The following is a 27262-nucleotide window of genomic DNA, read 5'->3' as shown; positions in this document are numbered from 1 at the left end:
GGCACATACTGTGATGGATCAAGCATTGCAACGTATTCAGTCCCCTCCTGGCAGCAGGATGTACCAGGCTGCCACGTGGCTGAGTGCTGCCTGTGGGGCGTGGACGGTAGTACTGTGACCAGGTGACTTGTGCTGACCCATGAAATGTGACTGGAAGCATGTGTAAGGAAAAGCTTTAAGAGTCCTCACAGGCCGGACCTCTGCTCCTCCCTCCCCCCTGTCTGCCGGCAAAACGCACATCCCTTGATCAGAGTGCTTCCTTCAGACACCACGTGGCGAGGGCTGCAGCGCCCCACCCCCCCCACCCAGACTTGTGTGAACAAGAATTAAACCCATGTCGCTATAAACCACCTAGAGTTTATTTCTACACATGCTCACTTGCCCTGCCAATGAACTACAACTTGAATAAAACTAATACATTGATAAGTCATAAAGTTCCCCTACACCCCGCAGAAACACGTGGCCACAGCAGGGCTGCTCCTTACAGCCTCATAGGACCAATTGCTTGTAATTGCACTTACATTTTCTCTAATGAAAGACAAATATGTACCTTAGTGGAAAACAGCCCATTAGAAGACAGATCTGCAAGTTACTTACCTGATATTTCTATGGTATTATTAAAGAAAATCACTAGACAGCTAGTTGCACCTTACAATTCTATCAACAACGGATTCTAAGAAACATTGTAGAAATGCCATTTGTATAAATCTGATAAGAAGATACAGAAATAGAGAAGAAACAATTAGAGGAAACTATTTCTAAGTTGGGGTTCAGTGAAAAATCCTTTCGATGTCTCCTTTGGCCGGTTGCCTAGTTGCTCTGTTGGTACCACTGCAATTTGAATTCTGCATCCACACTATTTGATAAGCCCGTGGACCTTGGCGGCTCAATGACAGTGAGCAAGTCCTGTACTCAAGAGCATCCAAGGTGCTGCTCTCTGCCACATCGACATCGAAATGTCCTGTCACCAGAGAAGACTCCGGGAAAACCTGCCTCAGACTCCGAACTCATGGGAGGCAGAGCTAGAAGAGCAAATAATATGTACTGAATAGCTCTCCTGGGTGTTGGTGGTGGAGTTGGGGGATCCAAACTGGGACGGAGCTGTGTTGACACCTCAAGCTCAGCTCCACGCCCAGTGCCCTTTCAACTTCCTTAGATCACCCCTCCAGCCAGACACCCCTCAGGAGGTGGACGCGGACCCCACTGTTTTTTCATACACTCCTTTTCCTGAGAACGCCAAGCCACGCTTTCATTTATGTTAATAATATTCTCTCTGAAATGTCCAAAAATTCAAAGTTTAAACTTTAAGTGACATAATTCTGTATTTAAACAAACAGTTTTCGATTACAAAAGATCAGAAATTTTTGAAAACCTGCAAAACGCTGAGGTCAATTTTTTTTTCAAATATTACATATGCATTTTTTTCCTTCACTGCAACAAAATTAACATTTAATAAAAATCACCCATTTCTCATAGAGTTTAAGGATTCTTTGGGTTCATTCTAAGCCACATCTTTCACATTTAGAATTTTCTGGTTTAGTTGGAAGCATTTTTCAGAAGTTTGAACACAGAGTTCACCTGATTATTCCAAAATGTGTGCATGTGGGAAGAATGGTTTGCTTACGGGATCCTTCTTCAATAATTCAGATACTTAAATCATCATTTCCAAAGCAAATTTTCCAAAATCAAATAAATTGCATAACTAGAAATATAATCAACTCTTCGAAAAGGAGTTCCAATCCTCTGCCAAAACAGACCTCAAATTCTTAATCCCTTGTCCAAAAAAATATTGGACCAAGTATTGACGCTTTCCACCAAGAAAGCCACATAGCCACAAATGGTTCTCATTTACGCCACTCCTGGGACATACAGCTCAAATAAAAAATTTCCTGAATACCCCAAATTTCAGATGCAATTTGGAATGTGAGGGATTCGTACTGTTATGCAAGAAACATTATGATCTTCTCTTACCAGCTCAGTGTTTCTGGAATGCAGTCCCTGGGAGACTGTCCCCACTAATCAGAAAGCTGACCGCTCTCAGCCATGTGACCCCACTACTCCACTCTGTGCCCCCGGGTCAGATGTGCCTCTGAACCCTGAGCAATCTGCTCCTCCAGCTACTGTTCAGGTGGGGAAGACGTCACCTCAGGGGAGCTAACAAAGCTCCACACTGTGCCCCATGGCAGGAAACATGGTCGTGATGCAGTCCATCTCCCTCTTAGGAGAGGGCAAAACGGTGTTAAAGGGAACCGAGGCACTGTCGTCGCTTCTGCACCAAAGACTCTGACAGTGCCTCTGAATAGACGCAGGTTTTCATTAAATTCAAGTGTGAAAAACCGCCTCTAGTCCAGTGGTTCTCAACCTGTGGGTCGCGATCCCTTTGGGGGTCGAACAACCCTTTCACAGGGGTCGCCTAAGACCATCGGAAAACAAAAAGATATTTACATTACGATTCATAACAGTAGCAAAATTACAGTTATAGAGTAGCAACGAAAATAATTTGATGGTTGGGGGTCACCACAACATGAGGAACTGTATTAAGGGGTCGCGGCATTAGGAAGGTTGAGAACCGCTGCTCTAGTCCATCTGATTTCCTTTCTAATCGCACCCCTTCTGTTAAACACAGTCTCTCGGAGCACCAACGTGGCAGCAGCCATCTACTGTAGGTTCCTTTTTTCTTTCAAGGAAAAAAACACAACTGATATAGAAGAAGAAAAGTACTGCACTGAAAGAACAAGACAACTGCAAAAGTCTTAAAAACTGCACTTAATAAAGAAGAGTAAAGCGTAGGAGGCTACAATATAATGAAATAAATAAAAGGAGCATAGAGGAGCAAATGTGGGTAATAAAAGATGGAGATAAACACTTACTGACATAGCATCCCATTCTCTAAAGGGATCATTATAAGCAAAATGCACAGAGGGAATTCTTAAACCAGATGACCTGGGAGAGTCGGCAGCAGGATCGAAAGCTCAGCACTTAGCACCTTGAAAGTTGGGGCAGCGGTCAGCGCTGAGGCTACAGAAATAACAGCCAACAGGAAGAAACCTCTCAAACTACAGGAGCTTGAGGAAAGCTGAAAATCATTATTTAAGCATAAGGAGAAAAGAATCTAGTTTAAATATAATAATATTCTCTAAAACTCAATAATAAAGAACATATAAAACAACGGGATGGCCAGAATAAATGTCACAGTTCTAGAGGCAATTTTGGTATTAGTAACATTTACAAAGAAACACCTCAATTGAGTCTGTAAATTAAAATTATGACCTAACTACACATCCTGTGAGATGAGTGTGCCCCAGGAAACTACAAAAAATAGGAAATACTTGAAAAAAAATGAATGTCTACACATTAACAAAAAGATCAGCCTAAATTTGTGGTCGGATCAATGCATTTCATGAATAATCTAAAAAGTGGCTTGAATACATCTGGCTGCCAAAAGATCCTATTTCCCATCCCAATCCAGCCCTTTGAACAGTCATCTTTCATTTGTTCATACAAAACGAGATAGTAATCACATCAGTTACCCAATACTTTTTGTACTGAAAAAATTTGGACAGCTAATAACATCAGGAAATGGAATATTCTAGATGACTGTGTTTTCTGGTTACTTTAAAATCTAATTCAGTGCATTTTCCCTCTTGCCACTGTTGGGTTTTATTCTCAGAATTGAATGAGATCGGCATAACCCTCAGTAAATATTAAACTCTCAGAGATTTTGTGAATAAATGACATGAGATCTATGCAGCTTCTAGAACAGTGCACATGGTAAATACTAAGAGAAATGTCAGTTCCCTTATTCTTTTCCCGTTCTTTTCCCTCTTGCTTCTGCCAACCACAGCTTTTCCTCCTCTCCTGCAGTTTAGGATCCAGGAGCTGGGTTTTTGCATGTGATCAATTTCCCAACAGAAGATCATATTTCTTTATTCTCTCAATCATCTGTTCGATGAGTTTTAATTATAGGACCCCCTCTAAAAACTTCTTGCCTAAACCTTTTCTCTTCTGCCCTTAATTGCCACTGAGGGAGCACATAAGCTCAACTCGTAGTTTGTATCAGAGCCTAATGTCATATGCAGCACTGTCATAGGAGACAGGAACAGGAGTACAGAATTCAGAATTCAAAAACCATCGTCCCCCACCTGGGATGGTTCCTCTTATGTGACAACTTGACTGGGCCACAGGGTGCCAGGCAGTTGTTCAAACAGTATTTTGGGTGTTTCAGGGAAGGGTGTTTTTGCATGAGATTAACATTTAAATAGACGGACGGGAGTAAAGCAGATTGTCCTCCATGATGTGGGTGGGCCTCGTCCAATCAGTTGAAGGCCTGAATAGCACAAAAGGGTGGCCCTCCCTGGAGTGAGGATTCTCCTGCCTGGTGTCCTTCCAACTGGAACATCTGTTTTTCCAGCCTCACAGCCTTTGAAGTGGGTCATCAGCTCCTCCTTGTTCTAGAACAGCCTGTGGCCTTTGGGCTCAAACTGGGACATTGGCTCTGCAGGTTTTAGACTTGCCAGCCTCCATAACTGCATAAGCCAGTGCCCCATAACAAATCTCTCTCTGTCTGTCTCTGTCTCTTTCTCTAGGTAGGCAGGTAGGTAGATAGGTGGGTGGGTAGATAGATAGATAGATAGATAGATAGATAGATAGATAGGCAGGTAGGTAGGCAAGCAGAAAGATACATACATAGATACATAGACATAATATTGGTTGTGTGTCTCTGGAGAACCCTGACTAATACACTAACCTCAAGAAGCTCAAAGTTTAAAGTTTAGTCGTGGGGATACACCCACGTGAACTTTATCCATGAAGCCTTCCCCAAGCAATAACACAGATGATGCTATGAGCCAAGTAAGCCATCAAGTTAAAAAAAAAAAAAACTATCAATAAACATTCACTGAGTGGATTAAAAGTGCCTGATAGCAAGACCTGCCAAAGACAATATCAGACCATGTCATTCATGCCCTCAAGATTTCCCATCAAGTGAGGGATCCGGTGTCAGCGTACCGCGAGGTTTGCCCTTTCCTGCAAATGCTGGCGAGAGGAGATTTCTCTGCTTTTATGAGTTGCTGTTTTTGAAGCAAGTCGTTGGGAAATCAACTTAAAACAGGGAGTACAGCTAGAAATTAGTTCACCCCCTCAGAGCACAGTACAAATAAGAAACAAACCAGCGCACCTGAATGGCAGCCAAGTTCTTCTGCTCCTGTGATGGGGCCTCGTGAACGAAGCGAAGCCAGTTGGAGTGCCGTGGGTTGGTGGCGTCCAAAATGTACAGAACTTCGCCCTTGCTCCCGCGAACCTGAAACATAAGAGGCTCAAAGGTTTTTCGTGGATTCAGGATTAGCCATACGAGAATGATCAAGGTTAGCACACGGTATCTGTTTATAAGTATCTACCTTTCTTGTTACCAGGTAGTGAGTAGATGCTGGGTTGACAGCCCTTGTTCCCCGTAAGCATACGTACAAACAGAGCCTACTCTTTCATTTGGCGGACGTCTAGATGACTCACAGTTGCCATCAACGCTCAGAAACACCCCATGTTGATAGCTTTTCTGGCCAGGATTATCTATTTGTAGGTATATCGTAGTAGATGTGTCCCAGCTGCAATTGCTCAGGGGATGACCACAATGGCAGCCCAGAAGATGCTAGCACTGCTTGGTTCCCCGATTCGGGGGTTGGGGTGGACCTGGAGCAATCTTTCTGACGTCTCTCTCCACCTGCTTATTGAAGCATTTCCGTATGAGAATTTGCTAATCTCACCAGTGGAAATGGGACATCCACTGGGCCATAATTTCACATTTTTAATTAGTGGATGAATAAAACAAGTCCCATTTTGTCTTTTATTGGCCTACTCATGGCTTACCGAAAAGGGCAGAGGGTTCTCTGTTTTGGGTTTCATGTCATAAACCAGTAGTTCTCAACCTTCCTAATGCCGCGACCCCTTAATACAGTTCCTCATGTTGTCGTGACCACAACCATAAAATTATTTTCGTTGCTACTCTATAACTGTAATTTTGCTACTGTTATGAATCGTAATGTAAGTATTTGTTTTCCGATGGTCTTAGGCGACCCTTGTGAAAGGGTCGTTCGACCCCCAAAGCGGTAGCGACCCACAGGTTGAGAACCACTGTCATAAACCTTCCTGGTCCGATCTAATCAGCTCTCAATGGGAGGGGGGGTGAGTAACCACCCAAGGAGCAGGTGGTCCACTGGACATTCCTGAATCCAAACTATTTCAGGCCGAGCTTCCCCAAACCCCTGCACTGCAGGGTCCTGGGCACTTGCTCGGCGTAATCAAGCATCTACCAGTCTGTACCCAACAGTCACTTCATGTGGATATTCAACTGGAATCCAGGCGAGGAAGGAGAAGGACTGATTTACACTCCAGATTTCCAACACCAAGCATTACAAAGACAGATTAGAAATCCATCTCTGCAGACTGGGGTCGCAGGAAAAACAGATTCCAGATTTCTAACATTTTATAAAATAAAGCACAACCAGCCCAATCAGGTATATGTTTTCATGATACGTTTGGACAACCATTCATTCATTCAACAAATACGTCAGGGTTCAGTATCAAAATAAAATCAGCGGTGACTTCTATTCAGTACTGCTCATCTGCAGTCTGGGAGAAGGGACAGGCGCATGGCAGTGCCTTGTCCTGGACACTTGAAAAGTGATGTTGGTCGCACTTACCAGAGGCTAGAACCTGCCGAGTTCCTGCACAGTGACAACTGTCATTCAATATAAAGTAGCAAAGTCGCCACAATATGGATGGCTCTACTGAAGTGTGAAGGTTTTCGTTTTTACATAAGCGTTTCTCTTGCTTTCCCACCTTATCTGACTTTTGTGCAGCTGGCTTAGGAAGCCTGTGCAAATCAAACCAAGTTTGGAATCGAGGTGGTTTTATCGCAGATGAGGATGCTGATGTGATTACTGGCCTCGGGTATGCAGAAGACAGTCCTCAACAGAACCATCCCCGATCACATTTCGTTTCCATAAAAATCCAAATAAAAGGTGGTAATTTGGAAGACAAGTTTTGATTCGAACAAAAAAAAACACCTTGGTTGCAAAGGTTAGTTAGATGCTGGAACGTGCTACTAAGAGGAATTTTGAGTCTTCCTCATTGGCGAGACTTTAAAAGTGGTCCTTTTATTACCTCAGGGTTCAGTATCAAATTAAAATAGGTACATGGAGACTTTAATAACTGCCATCTGCCTGGAGCTTTTTTGATTTGGTTTCTCTGAAAAGAGACAGGATGGATTAGGTTATCTCTGCATGTATCTTCTAGATACTTCCGTAAGGACACGCTGTGGTTAGGGAGGGGATAAAAGTCCTGTGAGCAGATAACCTCACATCTCTAGTGATGTGAAGGCGGGGAGTGGAGTGACGGGGTAACCAGCCACTTACAGTCTAAAAAAACAGGTTCCCTGAAAAACTGCAGGAATTGAAAGTCACTCGAGTAAAGGTGTTTAGAATAAAATAAATGGCAGTCGCTCTGCGAATGAACCAAAGAAGTTATTTCAAAAATGGATGTGTCGGCAACGATAGTACGTCACTGTCGGTCACAGTGTTGTTATGAGGTTACAAGTAATATTAAATCGGTATATAAATTCGGATGTATCGAAAGGGACCGATTTCCTAAGAATGTTAACAAAATGGAAACCATGTATGTCTCTTAAGCCGAATATGAAGTGGGACCCTACCAGGCAACCAGGAAGTGCACACCTCCAATGGGCAGGAAAGGAGATGAGATGCTCACACTGGGTCATCGGACATAGCTGGGGCCGAGGGGCCTGGAAAAACGCTGAAACGTGTGCAGAACAAACAGTGGCCCTGGTAAAACGTGCCTGCGACTGGACGTCACAGAGAACTCTGTCATGCTTCACATCTTCGAAGAAAGGATTCCCAACTCAGACGCATCTGAGGTACCTTGTACTCAATGCTGGACCACACACGGATGGCTAAGACGGGCCAGTATCCGGGTTCTGTATGTGGTTCCGTCTGCTCCACTGAGAGGGCCCACAGACAAACCCATCGGTGTTCCCGACGTAAAATCACTTGGATTGTGTGGGTTTCAACAGCAGGTGTTCGTTGCAAATTTCAGTTCTTAGAAAATTTTCCTTTCAAGTGTCTAGTGACGTTGCTACTTGCTCTGCTTCTCTAGCTGTGTGTCCATATAAACAGTTCGTTACTGCAGCAACAGAGGGAAGCTGGGAGACTTTATTCCCAAATAATATTTAAAAGGAGTATTTACTCTGTTTAAAGAAGGGTAACTGGGGTCCCCTTTGAGGAGAGGGGTAGTGTGTCCTCTCACCTAGCCCTGCAGTGTCGCTGGGCTTGTCATCACTCGCCAGGCAGTGAGGGGTCTGTGCTGGGAAGCAGGAACGCAGGACTGTCCAAGTCTGTTATTCAGTGAGACGTGTCACCAACTCGCCAAGCATCGCACCTAAGCATGTGAGTTATAAATATAAGGTCTGATAGACCTAAGTTCTCCTTTTAGCAATTACAATATCGAAAATTAAACTCCTGCTTCCCAGTGAGGGCTCTGGCATTACATTAGAGGCTTTTAATGGCGATGGAGGATTTGGGGCCCTTTAAGAAAACAGGAATTATCTGAGAAACATGGCTGTATGTAAGAAAGAAGCAGGCTACAAGCTGCACTTTTTCCTGGACCACGAGCTCATACGTCTGAGTCTTGAACTCTCAGTCTGCAATTGCAGGTCCTTCCTATAACAGGTTTTGGGGGTGACTGAGCTCCGTGGATGGCTTCCTGGTCTGTGGGGCAGGGCACGAACTGGCCTCTGCCCTTCCGTCGGGTCTCAGCGCCTACCCCTGCTCCACGGCTCCTTCTGCGTCAGCCTCGTGGCCTGGCTGCTGTTCCTGGAACAGACCTAGTTTCCACGTCAGGGCCTTTCGCTCTGCCTCTGGCGCGCTGCTCCCTCCGCCTGGAAACGCTCACCCCGCCCTCCACGGGCCTGGCCCTGCACGGTGAATTTCTAGGGTCCCCCGTCAGAGCCCTTCACCCCTCACTCCGTTGCCCGTTGCCTCCGACCATGCTTTAGCTGTCAGGCGCTCACTGTTACCGGACGTTATATTATATACTAGGCTGGTCTGCTCAAGTGCCGGACCTCAGGCTCTCTCTGTCCGGTTCCCTGAAAGGTCCCCAGGCCTTAAGCAGCTCCTGGCACAGGGCAGGCACTTAGCAAACACGTGTGGAGTGAATGAATAATCATCCAACTGTATCGTGAAAACACATGCCTGATTGGGCTGACTGTGCTTTGTTTTATAAAATAAAATGCTAGACATCTGGCATTTGTTTTTCCTGTGCCCCATGTCTGAAAAGGTGAATTTATCGTCTTTATGCCACCCAGTAAAGGACAGAGAGAATTGCAAACAAGATTCAGCTCAAAAAGAGAAAACCCTGACAGGGAAGTGAAAGAGGGGAGGGAAAAAAATGAAAATAGGTCATCAATACAAATTTTCTTAAATGTAAATATTTTCTTTGTTATATTTGGTCAACTATAGACAGAGAAGCTTGCTTATTATCTGGATGGGAAGGGCCTACACTGTCACTTCCTGTCTTGCTTTCCTCCAAATATTTTGAATGCCTGGAAAATTTTTCACTCGTTACATACAGGCCATCAGGCCCCCAGGGCAGAGCTAATCAGCCAGATTTGTCCCCAGACGTGGCAAAATGGAACCAATAGACTTTTATTTAACATATGGTAAGACTGAATGGCAGAGAAATGTAGTTAGTTCCAAAAAAGATAGGAGTAATATCCTTAATGAGAAGTCACAATATGTTACAATGTATGATTTATTTATTAAAGAAAATATATTTCCCTTTCCGTCTGTCCCAAGGCTTTTCAAGGAAGGTGGTTTTAAGCACTGAGACGTAGAGTATGGATGTCTTTGGAGTATAAAACGACATCATATTCTCATGTTTAAAGTTCAGGCCTCTTTCTGTATTGTTTATAACGGACATGAGCCCAGACGCCCTGCACTCAGCATTTAGCTAACCAGCCTTCAGAATATCTTTATTCCAAGTATGCTCAAGTAATCGATGCTGACACACATTGTTGTCAGACTGAAATCAAAGAGAGGCATGCTTTCAGAGAGACAGCCAGGAGCATCACTAGAAAACTGTTGGGATCTATCATTTCTAAGCACAGGGTGTGGTTTTTTCCTGCTGAATTTTCAAAGGATTCTGGCTAAAATTCTTGCTTGCTTTGCTGGTTATAAACACACACCCACCACACACACACACACACACACACCACACCCCCCACACACACACACACACACCCACCACACACACCCACCACACACACACACACACACACACACACCCCACACCAGCATGTCTGCCTTATCTCCACCCACCATTCTATGTAACGATCCCAACCCCTGGACTCTCCTGCCTTCAGACGGGAAAGCAGATGGAGAGAAAACAGTCTCGTAGGGATTCCTGTCTCTTCACTGAATAGCAACCAGAATATAATACACACAAAGCTGAGTAACTTAAAAGGACTGATGAGAAAAACAAAGTCTCTTTTTCATTATAAATAATTAGTGCCCTAAATGTTTCAAGCTCAAGGGAACCTCAGGACCGCATCCTGGAGTGGTAAAAATGCTGGACTCGGAATCAAAACGCCAGATGTTTGATGTCCAAGCTCTGCCTGCATCACTCTGGATGAGTCATTTCCTCTCCCCGAGCTGAGTTAGGTTCTCCTGACTTCTTAAACAGGGGTGATGGTCCCTGTCCTGTGACCTCACAGGCACGGTGCGAGCATAAGATAGAACATAATACATGACAGTGTACCCACGTGTAACCATACAGTATAAGTAAATCATAAAGTATAAACTATAAGCAATCATAAAGTATAAGTAAATGGAGAAAACGGGCTCACGGCACCTTAAAGGCAAAAGCTGCTTTCAACGGCACAGCTGGGAACGTATGTACCATTGTTTTGCCCTGTCCACTTTTTCAAGGAACAAACATGAGGGCTATCTGAAACACTAGTCAAATCCAGATGTTTATTCAAATCGCCTCGCGTGAACACCCGACGCAGGCCCAGGTGCCGTTACTGGGAAGTGGCAAATCCAGAGGCCACTTCAGGGGAAGGGACCCTCTTCCTCAGGCCAAACTGAAACGTGTTGCTCTGTGACCCATGGCCATGAAGCAGCTCTGCCCTCTTAGGTGGTTTTAATTTCTCTTCCACATACAGCCCTTCAAGTTTCTGAAGGCAAGAGTCATGACATGGCAACTTTTGAAAGAGCTGATCGTGTGAAAAACAATGATAATCTGCAAGATCCAGAGATCATATTTTTGACGGTGTTTTTAAAAGAAGATGCTTTGTATCTGAAAACTTCTGTGCAAGGTTAGAGAACAGACTGAATAACAAAGATCACTGTGTATGTAGTCCATAGGGAGAAAAAATGAAACACAAGTCCACTTTTCCTTTGGTCTTAACCCAAATGCCACTGCTACAGTCACTGTGTTTCCAGATTTTTCCTAAATACATAGTTCTTCTACAGCTATTAAAATTGAATCTGACCAACCCATTTAAATTAATTGTATTCTCTTTATTCACATCTTCAAAATGTATGCAACTCGATACAGAAACAAATGAATTCTCTTGGTATAAGAATGCATGTAAAGCAACCACTGGTGCTAACGGGAAATTGAAAAGGGGGTATCTATTCAAAGGGCAACAGAAAACAGGAAGAGATAAGCCTGGCATTCAACTTGGGAATTTTACTATAAAAAAGGAGATCAAAAAAGAAATGTCCTTTTAAATTAAATTTAAAAACAGACTTAAGGAGAGAATGACAGAGGACCGGAAGTGCTGATTTAAAAGCCATGAACCCAAGTAAAGTTGATACTTAATATCTGAAAAGGAGAGAACAGAAGAAGAAAATCAGACAGACCAACCTTGTAGAAGGTATGACTCCAAGGCAGACAAAACTAGACAGACAGGCTTAAGTAAGGTAACTAGAGCAAGGAGTTCAAACACAAAATGGAAATAATATTTAGGTGATATGCAAGCAAAAACGAAAGCAGGAAATTCTTCTCAGACCCTCCTACCCATCCGGTGGTTTGACCAAGGATTCCCAACTCCTCCTGTCCCAGTCGAGTCACAACAGAGAAAGATATCAAAACATGGTCCTGAAATATAATTCAAAAAGGCCGCAGAGTGCCACGGGACATTTGTGTTTTGGGTTTGTTGGGGTTTTTTTTACATTTATTGTAGAGCTGCCTGGGTATAATCTCACTTGTGTATACAGATATCAAACCTATATCAAGGATTTAACACATAAGGAAACTATTGGGCCATAAATATTTTTCTATTACTTTTTCACCTCATAAAGGCCTAATAAAGCATTAAAAATACAGATGTAGAACACAACACAGAGGAGAAAGTGGGGAAATTGACACTCTAAAGGTATTACGTAACTTGGGTTTGAGTTTTTTCAAGTATGCTTACAAACCTAGAGCTTTCCCTAAGAGACTTTTTAATTTTACAACAAACTCCTTTTTTTTTTCTTTTTTTTTTTTGATAAGTCATCTAAAATTACAAGTGACAAAAACACCTTCCTTGTCCACAGATATCTCACTTCACTGGCAGCTGTTAGCACAAAAGTGAGAAAAACCTGTCCTTGGCACATACAAAACCCTAACACGAAACTCTGATGACCAGCTCACTGGACCCAGGAGTTCACCTTCCGGCTACACTCACGGGGCAAACTGCACACAGCGCTGGGATGTCGTGTGCAGCGAACCCTACAAGACAGGACAACTTGTGCATGCGGGGGTTATCATGTTCCATTTCGAGAATATACATAACATTTTATTTTCATTCACAAAAAGCCCCTGACTGACTCTAAAGCCTACTGCTTTACTCGTAATTGTCACCCTATCATGTTACCTTCCACGGCTCTCTCCTACAAAAATATCTAGAGTTCTTGGGCTTTTACTTAAACAAGAACTGGAACCGTTCCTGTGAAACACCACAATTCCTGAACCAGATGTTTTGGAAAGCGGATGTTTTTTAAATTTTAGAAATGCAATGTGGTGCATATACTGTGTTTACAGAACATTTCTACAGGGTTCGGAACACCATCCCGTAATCAAACACACTCCCACTTCTGGAACTCAGGGTATGAAGAGGCATGCTAAGGAAGGTAAAAACAAAAGGCTACACGCAGGCTCACCTGAGTGCAAGTCAGGGTTTGCTGCTAAATAAGTTATTTAAAAAAAAAGAATTTGGTTTTTGGAATTTTTTGGATTTCAAATTTCCAGAGATGTCTATGACCCTAGAGGTTACAATGAGTGATCAGATAACCCATTAAGGTCCATTTTCTCCACAGAGATGCGATAAATTTATTAGAATGATGGCAGGTACTCTGGCAATGGTATCAAGAGAAAGGCAATGCCACAGATTTCAATAAAAGCATGTTAATGTACCTGCCACAGAGATCCTTAAAGTGCTAGGTCTGTGACAGTGCCACTCAGCATACAACTCCTAAGAAGATGGATTTTCCTTGTGGAGAACTACCCCCACTCTCTGACCTGGAAGTGAAGCCCACAGATTAAAAACAGGGCATGTAATACTAAGCTTCACAGCCTCTTCCATGCGTAGAATATATTCCTCTTTGGGTCACCTGGAATCCACACATTAATATGCAAATTGAAGACAACATACAAGACCTGGAGAGCATGTCAACGCAGCCCTCCTCTGGAGTTTGAAACGTCTGAGATTTGTAAACACAAAATTATCATCTTAAATGGAGACAAAAGGATATGTATGTGTGTTAGTTGATCTCTAGAGCTTGTCAGAAGGAAAGATTTTTTTAAAATACGATTCGTTAATCAAAAGTTAAAAAGTAACAAATACGGACATCAAAACATTATCTAAGCTGCCCTAAAAATTCTTCCAAGAACAAAGTACTTTCAGAGACTCATTTATCATACCAGGGGGAGTTATAGGCCAAATCATTAAATAGAATTTATTCAAGTTCATGAACATTAATCTTCTTTGTATAAAATGAAAACATCCAGGTAGAATTTCCTGCAAACTTTCAGCGGTGGTTGCAGAGCCTCCACTGGAGACAAAGCAGTTCATGCGCAGTAGGCTTTTTTGGCTGGTAGAAAATGCCGTATCTAACTTTAGGAAAAAATTCATTAAACCCACTTTTTTTATACTAAACAAAAATTAGCACTACAATTTGTTACTGAAACAGACCAAAAACTAAGTAACCACGCAATCACTTATAGACTCAGATACAAACAATCTGCTCAGGAACTTCCAGCCTCCCGGTTTTTCTCACATTTAATTTACTACATAACAACAGCAAAAGGTCTTGGCAAACAAAAACGTAAACTACCCTGAATACAAACACAGCCTGTGTGTTGCTATAATATTAGAGGATCCACAGATGGTTGGCATCAGGAGACTGGCACAAATACAAAAAAAAACAACAACAAAACTAGAAAGACAAGTAAATAAAAAAAGACAAGTGTGGAGACTCAACAAGGTATGTTGGAACCTTTTTTGCCATATTGAAAAAAAACAAACCCTCATGTCAACACAAAGAGGCCTGGATCTCTGTCAGGTCTATGCATCTGAGGTCTTGGGGAACGCTCACGCTCAGCTAATGGATGCAGGACCAAGAGAACGCAGAAAGGCTGCCAGGCTCTGCACGAGAGCACCGTGTAAGGCAACGGCGCAGTTTAAGGGGCAGGGGGTTCATTAGGGAAAAGAGGGGAGAGAGGGAGGAGGATGGGGTGCAGAGAGGATGAGTTGGGGCAGGGAGGGGGCGGAGGGAAGGAGGAGGGAGAAGCAAGAGAGAGGAGGAACAGGTGGGCCCCAGCCTCCCACTCTGAGACTCAGCCTGCACAGCTCTGGTAACCAGATGATGATGAGGTTATGATCAAAACTGAAAAATTACACATCTATTCACCTCTTCTATTATTCCAACCGTCATAAGCAACTACAGTGTGTCGGGCACTGCAGTAGGCATGGGAGCACACAGATCAAGGCCCATCCCTTTTCATGTCATTCCATACATACATCCTGTTTGCACTGAGAAGTCAAAAGTCAGCACTTAGTGACTGAGAAGGAGCCCACAGTCCAGCAAACGGGGACAGACACCCCAGTTTGTGGTGAACGCTGTGCCAGCACCTGCCTAAGGTATTCAGAGCAGTGACGAGGGGACCCAGACTCGTGGCAGGAATAAGGGGCAGGTTTGGGTCGCAAAGGAGGGGACAGGACTGGACAGGGCACGTGAAGGGACCCACAAAAGCAAAGGTACACACGTGGAGGTGAGTGAGACGTGAACTATGAAAGAGCTACGTGAGAAGCAGGGAATACTGAGAGCAAGGGCAGAGAGGTCAGTGACCAGTGAGATCCAGGGCTGCAGGTGACATTTGGTGGCACTCTGGGAAGAGAATGTAGACCATGAATTAGCCCAAGTGGATTCTCGGCAGTCAGAACAGCCAGCGTTCTGGACTCTTCCCAAGGGGAGATGCAGTTGTTCCGTGCAGGTGGGCAGAGCCCGGACAGACAGAAGTCGAAACTCCTGTTAGGCTTCCTGTGTAAGGACCTGTTTTCCGTCTGGCTTCTCCCAGTGTGAGCTGCACGGAGCAGTTCTAACACAGATCCTCCCAGCAGAGGAAGCTCCTTTATAGCAAAGCCCCTACCTTCATCCCCTCTAAGCTCAAACGCTTCCCCACCAGGGGACACTCTACCGGTGACTGCCACACAGGCTCTTCTCGGGTTGATTGGAAACACACTTCTCTCAGTTCCACATAATGTTTTGTTTTGGTTTTGAGTTCTATCCTTAAACAGGAAAGCTAAGCCTAACCATCTTCCACATGACAACACTTGAAATCTGGTGTAACGATCTGACATTGCATCTGCTCTTCCTCAGGTTCAGCGCCCCAGCTCCCTGTCCTGACTGACCTAGAGGGCGCCGTTTCCAGCCCCTGTCTCTGTATGACTGCTCTCGGTGGAATGTCAGCTGTTCCCCAATTTCCAGGTCGACAGCCAACACCCAGACTTGACACACGACCCTCCCAATACAGTCTGACCAGTACGTAGTGCACTAGAATTATTTTCTCCCATCATCTCAACACTATGTCTTTTATTGCAGTCTGGGTTTTTGATCTAGCCACTAAGTCATACTGCTAAGCAACATGTCCATAAAATCAGGTAAAACCTTAAGACATTCTTATATGAGTCAACATCAGGTTGGTATCCCCCATCTTAAACTTCGAAACTGACTTTACAGTTACCCATGCTTAATTTCATCACATAAGCATTAGGTCCATCACTGTAGTTTTGGACAATTATAACAGTTTTTGAATATTGACTATATATCTTAAAATGTTATCAATCCTTCTCACTCATTAGGATGACTACTATCAAAAAAACAGAAAATAACTGTTGGCAAAGATGTAGAAACATCGCAACGCACGTGCACCATTGGTAGGGTTGTAAAATGGTGCAAATGCTGCAGAAACAGGAGGGAGTTTCCTCAAAAAATTAAAAAATAGATCCAGTAGTATGACCCAGTAATCGCCCTTCTAGGTAGATATCCAAAAGAATTGAAAGGAGGGTCTCAAAGAGATATTTGTACGCCTATGGTCACTGCAGCATCAGTCACAATAACTGAAATAGCCACTAACAGATGACTGTATAAACCAAATGCAATCCAGACACACACTGGAATAATAGTCAGCCTTAAAAGGGAAGGGCATCCTGTCACACACTACAACACGGATGAACCTTGAAAACATTGTGCTAAGTGAAATAAGCGAGTCACAAAAAGGCAGACGCTACATGAGCCCACTCATATGAAGTATCTAAGAGTAGCCAAATCCACAGAAACAGTAGAACGGTGGGACTTAAAGTGTAAAAGAAAGTTGTTAGATGGGTGTAGAGTTTCAGATTTGCGAGATGAAAAAGTCTGGAGATCTGTTTGAAAACAATACTTAACACTACTGAACAGAAGCCTTAAGAAAACAGATTAAGATGGTCAATTTTGTTATCTGTTTATTTACCACAATAAAAAAAGTGGAAAAAATATTACCTACCCCCCCATTCTGACCCCAGCTCATACGTAACTGGGGTTCAAGTACATACTCAATTTCCATAAGTCTTTGATAAAAAACAATGCACAGGAAGAGCCAAGACAGAGCTTACTTTGTAATTAAAATCCAGCAACACTAAGTAGCCAGTCACCAGCCAATCTTCCTAACCATACTCTCACTCAGGCCACATTTCTCCATCTTGTGCCAAGTTATCACGATAGCCACTGTCAAGCGTCTCACTCAGAAGCCGTTACCGCCGTGGGCCTCGCTCGGGCTCCGATAACCAGGACAACCACGTGTGACCTAACTCACCCCATTACACCCGACTGGCTTCCAGCGTTTGCCGCTTTCCCAAACAATGTGTCCCATATTTCGTTTCAAAATTCTGTAGGTAAAGAACGTGATAATTCTCAGAATCTACCTTTTCCTCACTAGGGACTTCATTTGCCCTCTTCTCCATGACGTCTCAAAAAATAATACAAAGTTTCTGCAAGAAGAGCTTTTCTTTGTTGTTTTCAGCGCCCAAGTATATATATACTTTTTCTGGGACTGGAGAGATGAACTAATTAAAAAGGTGCTTTTTTTTTTTATTAGCACTTCAGTTATCTCTGGCTATGATGTACACTTTATAAAACGTTACACACTTTATAAAAAGTTTACCCAGATTTAGGGTCACTTTCATTAATTTTCCCAATCAATTGACCAAGTCATCAAAATCAGGGACTCAAAATGCCCAAGAGTAAAAAATTCTATTATTGAAATGGGAGATTAATATGTGAAGTGTATAATAATGACTTAATCCCAGATCAACAAAGCTGGGACGTGGGAGTAGGAAGCAGGGGAAGTGAAAATGTTATCTTTTCTCTCTGTCTTTAGTTATTAGATGAAATAGAGGTGAAATAGAGGTGAAATAGTAATTTACAATGGGATTTCTGCTTCGGAATGACGAGAGAAGATAGAAGCCAGTGACACATCATCTGAATTAACTCCATTTGACTGGTTTCACTTCTCAACCCCATCCCCAATAAAAACTCTGAGCTCACTCAGGAGAAAAGATTATTTTCATAGGAAAACCATAGCCAATTTAAATCAAAGCCAACATACTGAAGGCTGAAACACAGAAGCACCGACACTAACATCAGGAATAAGACAAGGCGCTTATTACGCCCATTGTCGCGTCACACGGTTCTGGAAGCCTAGCCAATGCCAACACAGTGAAACCAAGCCTTGCCCCGCCTTGCCCCGCACGGAAGCAGGGGCACTGAAGGAGCGGGTCCCCGGCGGCAGCTCTCCATCCTTCTGAGGCACAGGAGCCTCTGGCCCTGACAGGAAGAGGATGTATAATACGTCCGAGGGTCGGAGACCGCAGCCTGCTCCCAAGGCCACGGTGGTGCCGTGTAGGAAGAGGGAGTTCTGGTTCTCAGTGTGACCTGTGGTGCAAGTGAGCATCACCTGCCGGGCTGTCGGGCAGGAAGCCCCCTACTGGTCTGTGGATGAGCCCCCTTCTTTATGAGGCAGCAGGCTTCTCTGCCCACGGTGGGGTTCAGAGGGACTGGCCTGGCCCTCACTGATAGCTGAAGTGGACGTCCTGCCAAATTTGGTGACCTAAGGCACGTGGCCAGGCTTCTGCATCGATCTGTTAGCCCAGCCAGACCCCGGCTCAGGCCATCCTGGAACCAAGGTCTACACCACACAAGCACAGAAAACAGGTTGAAACCAAGATGGCGGCAAGATTTCGGGTGGCATGCTCACTCCAGCAGTTCGGAGGTGGCTGCCTGGGGCCCTGTGCTGTCGACTCCGAGGCTGCGAAGGGGCAGACAGACCGCTGTCCTCACCAGGCATGGAATTAGTGTGTGTAGCAGGGGTTTCTTCCCAAGCGAGGGTCAGTCAGTCATGGCACGTCCAACACCTCACACGGCACCACTCCTCTCGGGCCAGGGAGGCAGAGCAACTGGGCGGGCCAGTGTGGTTTCTGGGGGGCCAGGTCAGGTGAACATGGGGACCACCCTCGGCTCCAAGAGAGAAGTGGCTGCGTAGGAAGACAGATCCCAAGTCAAATCTCAGAGGAAAAGCGGGAATATGATGAACGGAAAGGCAAGTGGACAGTGTGACTGGACAAAGCAAAGCAGGTCACGTCAGTCTGAAAGGTGGAGAAGGAGCAGGGTACACACGGGCAGGCGCTTTGGTAGCTACTCCATAAATAAGAAGATTCCAGAGATTTCTTTTTGCAGAGAATAGCTGCTTAAAGACTACGGGCCATGTTGCATAAGTAAGCTAAGCCAAGGTGTTTGTACAGCACTATTTTATAAGGCTAAAAAAATCAGCATTTCAAAAGTGGATAGTTGGTTCAGCTATCATGCTTGCTTTCAAAATGCCAACTGGTTCCAATGTGACTGATACATCAGGAAGGATCTGAGCATAACACAAATTAAGACTTGGCTTGTGCACAATTTCATCTCCCAGAAACACGAGGTGAAAGCAGAAAACAGTACCCAGCAGAGCTGAGCACAGAGACACACAAAGCACACACCCCTCAGGCACCCACCACTGTCCACGGCTCCCCATGCGTTACGAGACACACCAATCCACTTCCAGGTCACACAGCCTTCCCTCCACTTCCAGATAACCCCCCTCCCACCGTTCATAAGAACTCACGAGTGGCAACTCTTCTGATGGACATTTCCACAAGCAAAGTTCAGGTCTTTTAAAAGGTAAATTGATATATTAACTGCAGGATGTATGTATTTCTTAACCATTTTTTATGAGATTCCTATCTTTTATTGTATGTGCTGCTGAGGAAGTTTTTGCATATTGGGTCCCTAATCGCATCTTTCCGTGAACCTCGTGGTTTTTATTGCGCGATTTTGCAGAGTGCAGTGACTTTTAGGGACACACATATCTTTCTTTCGCATTTAGCACAGCTGACTGTATAGCCAAACAGATAAAGAGAAACAATCTAAAATGTAAAGGTTCAAAACATATAAAAGACCTCACAAAGTAAAAAGTTGAAAACACTGAAGGCCATGAAATAAATTCCAGGTCTGGTTATATTCCAGGATAAAAATTAAAATTTTACAAGCTTGATTTATTGGAGATCCATTTGATGAAAAATCCAAGCATTCTATTAACTGCAAGTCTCTGGAATCTCCAGGACATGAAGGAATGCACGCAAAATTTCAGAAAAATAAAAACCACCTTCACTTTCTATTGCTACAGGAACTAGGATGTATGTATGCAGCTTTATGTAACTTTAGCATAAGACTGACAGAAATTTACAAAGACATGTGGGATCAACAAACTCTTATAGGACATTCTCTTGCAAAACTCAACATAGCTGGGTCATCAAGACCTATCCAGAAAAACCTCATCTGAGTAATACCATGTATAATTTATTATAAATGGAGAATACCTTTTTCCATGAGAAACATAAAGGCTTGCTTGCTGAAAATGACTCCAGGGCTAACTTTGAGATGAGGTCGGTTCAACAAGCCAGAGCTCAGAATCATAAGCTTAAGAGAACCCGAGGTGAGCTCAGCTATATTTTTATGGCACTGAATAAATAGAAGGCTTTGTTCCTGAAATACAAGTGACCTTTACAAGCAGCAAATAGCGTCCTCCTCAAACACCCATATTTCTGACCATGGCCACTTTCATGTACCACATCATACAAGCTGGAACTGCCAGTGAAATAATCCAGGTAACATTTGCTTGGCCTGGCGCTCGTGTGTGTGGTCAGCTCCTGTGATCGCCACATTCTGTCCCTGAGATAACTTTCCAGTTTAAAAATTCAGTTGCTTTTCCACTCCTGGTACCGATGTTTAATTCCCGGTTGTTTGAAGGATGATTTCAATTAAAGTGACCTTATCTTTAGGCCAACTTCGTGTTTACTTCCCAGGAAATCATAAAATGTGGTATGAAAGAATCTCTGACCACAAGACAAAGACACAAGGAAAATAAGGAACTAGTTTTTGATTATTAAAATAAAACAAAAAAAACTGGCAACCTCATTTTCAGCTTGGATGTCAGTGAAGTCAGTCAGTTATATTTGCATCTCTAATAAGTAAATACTTATGTGTCTATCATGATAACTAGACATTCCTGAGAGAACAATGCAATTTTTGAGTGGCTAACTTCTGTAGACCTTTATCTCTGTGATTTATTATACCTATGACTCCCTAAGAAACAAACTCATTGAAGTCATCTCTTGATTAAAAGGCAATCTGTAAGAATTTTCATTAAAAATAAGCTGACTAACAAAAGCAGCGAAAGTAATTTAAAGGAAAAAGGATAGTCTTTTCAACAAATGGTGCTGAACAACTAGGCATACACATATAAAAAATAAACTAGATATAGACTTTATGCCTTTCAAAAAATTAACTTTCAAAATTAATTACAGACCTAAATGTAAAACGTGAAAGTATAAAACTCCAACAAGATACAGGAGAAAACCTAGGTGGTCTGGGGTTTGATGATGGCTTTTGTAGAGTCAATACCAAAAGCACTGATCCATGAACAAAAGTTGATAATTTAGGCTTCATTAAAATTAAAAACTTCTGCTCTGTAAAAGACACTGAAAAAAATCGAAAGAAAAGCTACTGAGAGAAAATTGTTGCTAGTACCTAAGGGACACAAAGACTTCTTAAAATTCAACAGTAAGAAAACAAAATGGGCAAAAGATTCAATAGACATCTCAGCTGAGACATACAAACTGCAAATTAACATATGACATAATGTTCAGCATCAAATGTCATCAGGGAATTGCAAATAAAAACAAGGAGCCACCTCTACCCACCTACTAGAATGGCCCCAATCCGAAACACTGATATTAAATGCTGGCAAGACGTGGAGCCACAGGAACTCTCATTCCCGGCTGGTGTGAATGCAAATGGTGCCGCCATATGGCAGTTTTTAACCAAACGAAACATACTTTTATCATACAGTCCAGGAATCATACTACTTGGTGTTTACTAAAGTGAGTTGAAATTTATCTGCACACGAAAACCTGCATAGCAGATCCTATTGAAATCAGACACAAAATTTTTATTGTATGTTTCATTCTGATTCCTTGTCCAATTTTATAGATTCTTTTTTAATATTGAGAGGAAACTTGCTATCAAATTCACTCTGAATTTGCTGAAAATATCTCTTCATACTGTCATCTTTATTATCTTTATTTTTTATTTTACACATTTGCAGAAAAATGCAATTGCCATTATGTCTAATGCTCTAATATTTTACCTCACACAGGCATATGTGATTTGTGTAATGCAAAATAAATGTTTTGAAAACATAACCTGGCTGACATATTCATCTCCCTTCATTTACATTTTCTCTCTCCTTGAAATACCCCAACTTCTAGAAAGAATTGCTAGAGTCACTGTTCTTTTAAGAGTTCTAATAACCAAAAAGACTTTTATTATGTGTGCTTTCTATGCTCCCCAATCAAAATATTTGGAGAACATGGGAATAATAAAAGATACAAATGCTGGACTCCTTATCAGACATTAAGCTTTTATCTAAGTAAACCCAGCACTTAATACATTATTATCTGGGTCAGAGCAGGTGTTCAAGACATAGTTTTTGAATGAACAAAAAACAAATGTGGTCATTCTCCTGGAGAACCTTCCTCTGAGTACACACCCTGCCCATCCTCCTGCCTCAAAAACACTACATTTGTTCCGGTGGCCACCCTCCCCTAAAAAGCAGAGCTGCCCAGCTCCAGGTGATGCCTGACTGGAAAAGAGCCACCTCATTGGCTGCTGGCTCAACAGTGACTATCTAACACACTAGGGCAGATCTGCTAGACAAAGAGGGCTCCTGAAAAGGTGCCCGCGCCCCTTATGGATGCCCCTTGTCTGAACCCTGCCTGAGGATGCCTGCCACCAGCTTGAGGATGAAGCCACACCAAGGTAGGCAAAGCGGGGACGTGGAAGAAACGTTAGGGACATGAATCCATCAGCCATCCCTGAAGCCTGCTGCACTATTGGAGTTCCTCTTACCTGACGTAATGTCCTCCTCGCTGTATAAATGAGGTGGAGTTGCTATTGTTTGCAGCCAAATGCATCTAGTTGATGAAATTCCTACAGCGCTGGAAGTTGTGATCAGAACCACAAATAAGGTAAAAGCGCTCCAATAATGCAGATATTGTTTGGGGGTTTTTTTTGAATGGCCAGAAGTTGGCTGACATACTCTGGTAGGAGCCTTCTTGTGAAAAGCAGACAAAGATAACCACAAAGCCAATGTACAATTCCAGGACACAAGCAACATTCAGTCGCTTTGCTTCACCCACAACTAGAGGACGAGTGTCAGGAGGACTGCACCATGGCATCTGTTTTGGGATGCCCAGCCGTCTACCAGGCTTCCTAGGTGGTATTTTTCCACTAATGTCTGCCTGCGCTAAGTGGTTCCGTTTGGAACCTAAAACAAAACGTTATCATCTGCCAAAGAAAAACATTTGGTGAAAATACTTCTTTGTTCCAAACACCTAAAAGGACTTCCATAAACAATCAAGGAAAATAAAAGATTTTAAACAATTGAAAACACTTTTTCCAAAAACTAAAACACATTGGAAACCTGGTGCTGAATCAAGTTCCCAAACAGCAAAGCAGCTGTAATCACAAAATAACTGCAGAGAGAGAGAAAAACATCTAAACAAAATGTCTAGTTCAATACCCAACCAATCAGCTTCTCTAAAAACCATATTTCAGTCAAACCCCCATCTTCCCCACAAAGAAAAGAAAACCATCTACAAAGCAGGAAAACCCACGGTAGTGAAATACTAAGGGAATCTTTTAAACTTTAAATTTCATATTTTCTAAGAATGCCAGTGGTAAAAATAACTTATACTCCTATATTTATGCATTATATTTATTGAATATGAGTGCATTATTAAATACTGAGTATGCAATGACTTGTACTTTTATCCAATGATACGGAGCTAAGACCTGAGGAGTAAAAATTTGCACGACAACGCCTTGTCTTCAAAGGTTTACAGCGGAGTCGTCTACCCCATCCTCCCAGCGCCTTCACTCTCACTCTCCCAACTGTCTTATCTCAGAAATCTCACCACTTTCTACCCATGTGGCTCAGGCCAAACATTTCAGTTATTCTGGACTTGTCTCTTTCAACACACAATACATCAGCAGGCCCCCCTGCTGCGGAACACCTCCAACAACATACAACTAGGAGCCAGCCACGTCCCACCAACCGCACTGCTCAGGCCCAAGTCCAGCCGCCATCAACTCACGCCTCAACCACAGAACAGACTCCTGCCTGCCTCAGCCCACCACTGGGTGTGGATCTGAAGAGCCCCAAAACGCTACTTTGAGGGGATGAGTGCATCCATGTATGTTCACTGCTGCATAGTTGACAATGGCCAAGATGTGGAGGCAGCCTGGGTGTCCACTGAGGCTGAATGGATAAAGAGGAGGCAGCACCTACAAGGTGTGATCACAAAATACGGTGAAAGTTTAAATTTTTAAAAATATATTACAGTAAAAGACACAATGCCATTAATCCCTACAAAACACTCCCCCTCACTTCGAACACCCTTATCCCATTGCTCTTGCCACTTTCTGAAGCAGTTCTGGAAGTGCTCTTTCGTGTCTTTAGTTGCACTGTCATGACTGTTTCCATGTCCTGAATTGATTCAACATGTTTACCTTTCATGGTCATTTTGACTTTGGGGAAGAGCCAGAAGTTGTACAGTCCCAGATCCGGTGAATAGGGTAGATGAGGACACATGGTCATGTTTTTATGACAGAAATTTCCATACCAGAAGCGATGTGTGACACGGAGCATTGTCATGATGGAGGATGAAGTAAAGACACTCACGAAAGAGGACTTCCAGAACAGCTTCAGAAAGTGGCAAGAACGATGTGTAAGTGTGCTCGAAGTGAGGGGAAGTATTTTAAGGGGAATTAATCACAATGCGTTTTTTACTGTAATAATTTTTTTTTATTTAAACATTGTATTTTCTGATCACACCTCATATGTACAGTGGAATATTGCTCAGCCATGCATGGGAATGAATGGGTTCCTGCCCTCTGCAGCAGAATGGATGGACCTGGAGGGTACTGTGCTGAGTGGAGTGTAAGACAGAGAAAGACAGATGCAATGTGATTTCGCTTATATGTGGAATCTAAAGAACAAAATAAACCAACAAACAAAACAGAAACTCATAGATACAGAGAACATTTTGGTGGTTGCCAGATGGGAGGGGGCTTGGAGGTGAGTGAAAAAGGGGAAGTGATTAAGAAGTATAACTTGGTTGTTACAACGTAGTCATGAGGATGTAGGTTTTGGCATTAGGAATATAGTCAATAATATTGTAATAACTGTGTAGTGTCAGATGGGTGCTAGATTTATCAGGGTGATAGAGGCGAGGGGGGTTGGGGAGCAGGGCGAAAAACGTAAAGAGACTAAGAAGTACAAGCTGGTAGTTACAAAACACTCACAGGGATGTAAAGCATAGGGAATACAGTCAATGATAGGATAATAAGTATGTATAGTGCCAGGTGGGTCCTAGACTAGTCAGAGGACAACTTCTTAAATTCTATAAATATCTAACCACTATGCTGTACACCATTATATAAAGTAATATTGAATGTCAACTGTAATTGAAAAAGGGAAGTAAAAAGGGGACGGGGAATAAGAGGTCCAAATTTCCAGATATAAAACAAGTAACGGGGATGTAACGTGCACCCTAGGGAATATAGTCAATAATATTGTGACAGCGTGGGACGGTGTCAGATGGCTGCTGGGCTTATCATGGTAACTTCTTCATGCCTATAAATGTTGAATAACTATGGTGTACCCCTGAAAGTAATATAACATTGTGTGTTAGCTATATTTTAATAGAAATCTTTAAAAATTCCCTTCAGTGACTAATGCCACTCACATATCTTTCATATTTATTGGCCATTTGGATATTTTCTCGTGTGACATGCCTGTTTAAGTGTTTCGCCCATTTTCCTTTCATCAATTTATAGTTCTTAATATATATTTTAAATACAAATCCTATTTCAGACAAACACACTACAAATATCTTCTCTTCCTCTGTTATTTGCTTTTCATTCATTTTATGGTATCTTCTGAAGAACAGTTCTTAATGTTACTGTTCTCCAATTTACCATTTTTTCCCCTTTGTAGTATTTATTGTTTATTATTTAAGACACCTCCACCGACCCTAAGATCAAGGTTTATTGTGTTTCCCTGACAGGTTTCCATTTGCAATGCTTTAAAATTAGTTTTTACATATGACGTGAGTTAGAGGTCAAAATACTTTTTTCATAAGGATATCACTTTTACCCGAAACTATTATCGAAAAGGCCACCCTTTCCCCACCACAGTATTAATGACGTCTTTGTCAAAAACATCTATTCGTCTATCCTTGTGCTAATACCGTGTGCTAACAGTCAACTGGAATTAATATTTATTCATTTAACCTTGTAAATGCATTAAATAGGATAAAGAGACACACATTTTAAGCACGTAAAATTGCCATCGCATCCTCACCTCCCACATCAACCTGTAATCCATATTTTCATCCAAGTCTTCAGGCATCCTCTTCTCTCCAGCAAACGGTCCAAACTTTTCACCCTGAGTAGTAGGGACAATTACATTGAAAAAGGATTAGTACAACTATCAAGTTACAAAATGAACTATTATGTCTGTCTCTTCTGGAAAAATTTTTTTTCTCTCTCTCTTCATGCCCAATGACCGAGACACATTTTAACTAATGTATACCATGCAAAATATTTACACATTTAAAATACAAGTTAATCCACTTTTAGCCTAAGAGCCTGAATCCACAATATAGGAGCCAAGATAAAAAGGTTAAACGGCTTAACATTCAAATCCTGATAAGGCTCTTGTACTTATCATGACATTGAACTTAGTTTCAATCCACTGCTGCCTCTGGCAAGTGGACCTAAAACTACAAGCACTGAGTTTTGCCTGACTTGAGAGACAAGCCCACCAAGCTGAAAATCACCTGGTTTCCATAAAAATCATAAATTCAGCCCAATTAGGAACAAGAAAGAAGTAGGCTTGGCATTCTTAGAGGAAGACTCTTCATAAATAAAATTTAAATTCTCCTGCCAATCTTTCAAACAGCCAAAGGAACCAGCATTTCTCCAAGTGTCCGCTTTGCAGCCCCCCCCCG

The 27262-nt window shown here is 42.6% G+C and overlaps 1 protein-coding gene across 1 annotated transcript in view; it reads right to left on the bottom strand.

Annotated features, from left to right (window-relative positions):
* The window catches only part of PRDM5 (PR/SET domain 5), a 114900-nt gene that overhangs the window by 72720 nt on the left and 14918 nt on the right, over positions 1 to 27262 (bottom strand). The window contains exons 2-3 of the mRNA XM_019669243.1: positions 26614 to 26697; positions 5177 to 5299 (exon numbers count right to left, since the gene is read on the bottom strand). Coding sequence (XP_019524788.1) covers positions 5177 to 5299; positions 26614 to 26697 — 207 coding nt within the window. The remainder of the gene's footprint in view (positions 1 to 5176; positions 5300 to 26613; positions 26698 to 27262) is intronic.

Source organism: Hipposideros armiger, unplaced genomic scaffold (assembly GCF_001890085.2).
Source record: "Hipposideros armiger isolate ML-2016 unplaced genomic scaffold, ASM189008v1 scaffold_1, whole genome shotgun sequence".
Lineage (NCBI taxonomy): Eukaryota > Metazoa > Chordata > Mammalia > Chiroptera > Hipposideridae > Hipposideros > Hipposideros armiger.
This window is presented reverse-complemented; position numbering and strand designations above follow the sequence as displayed.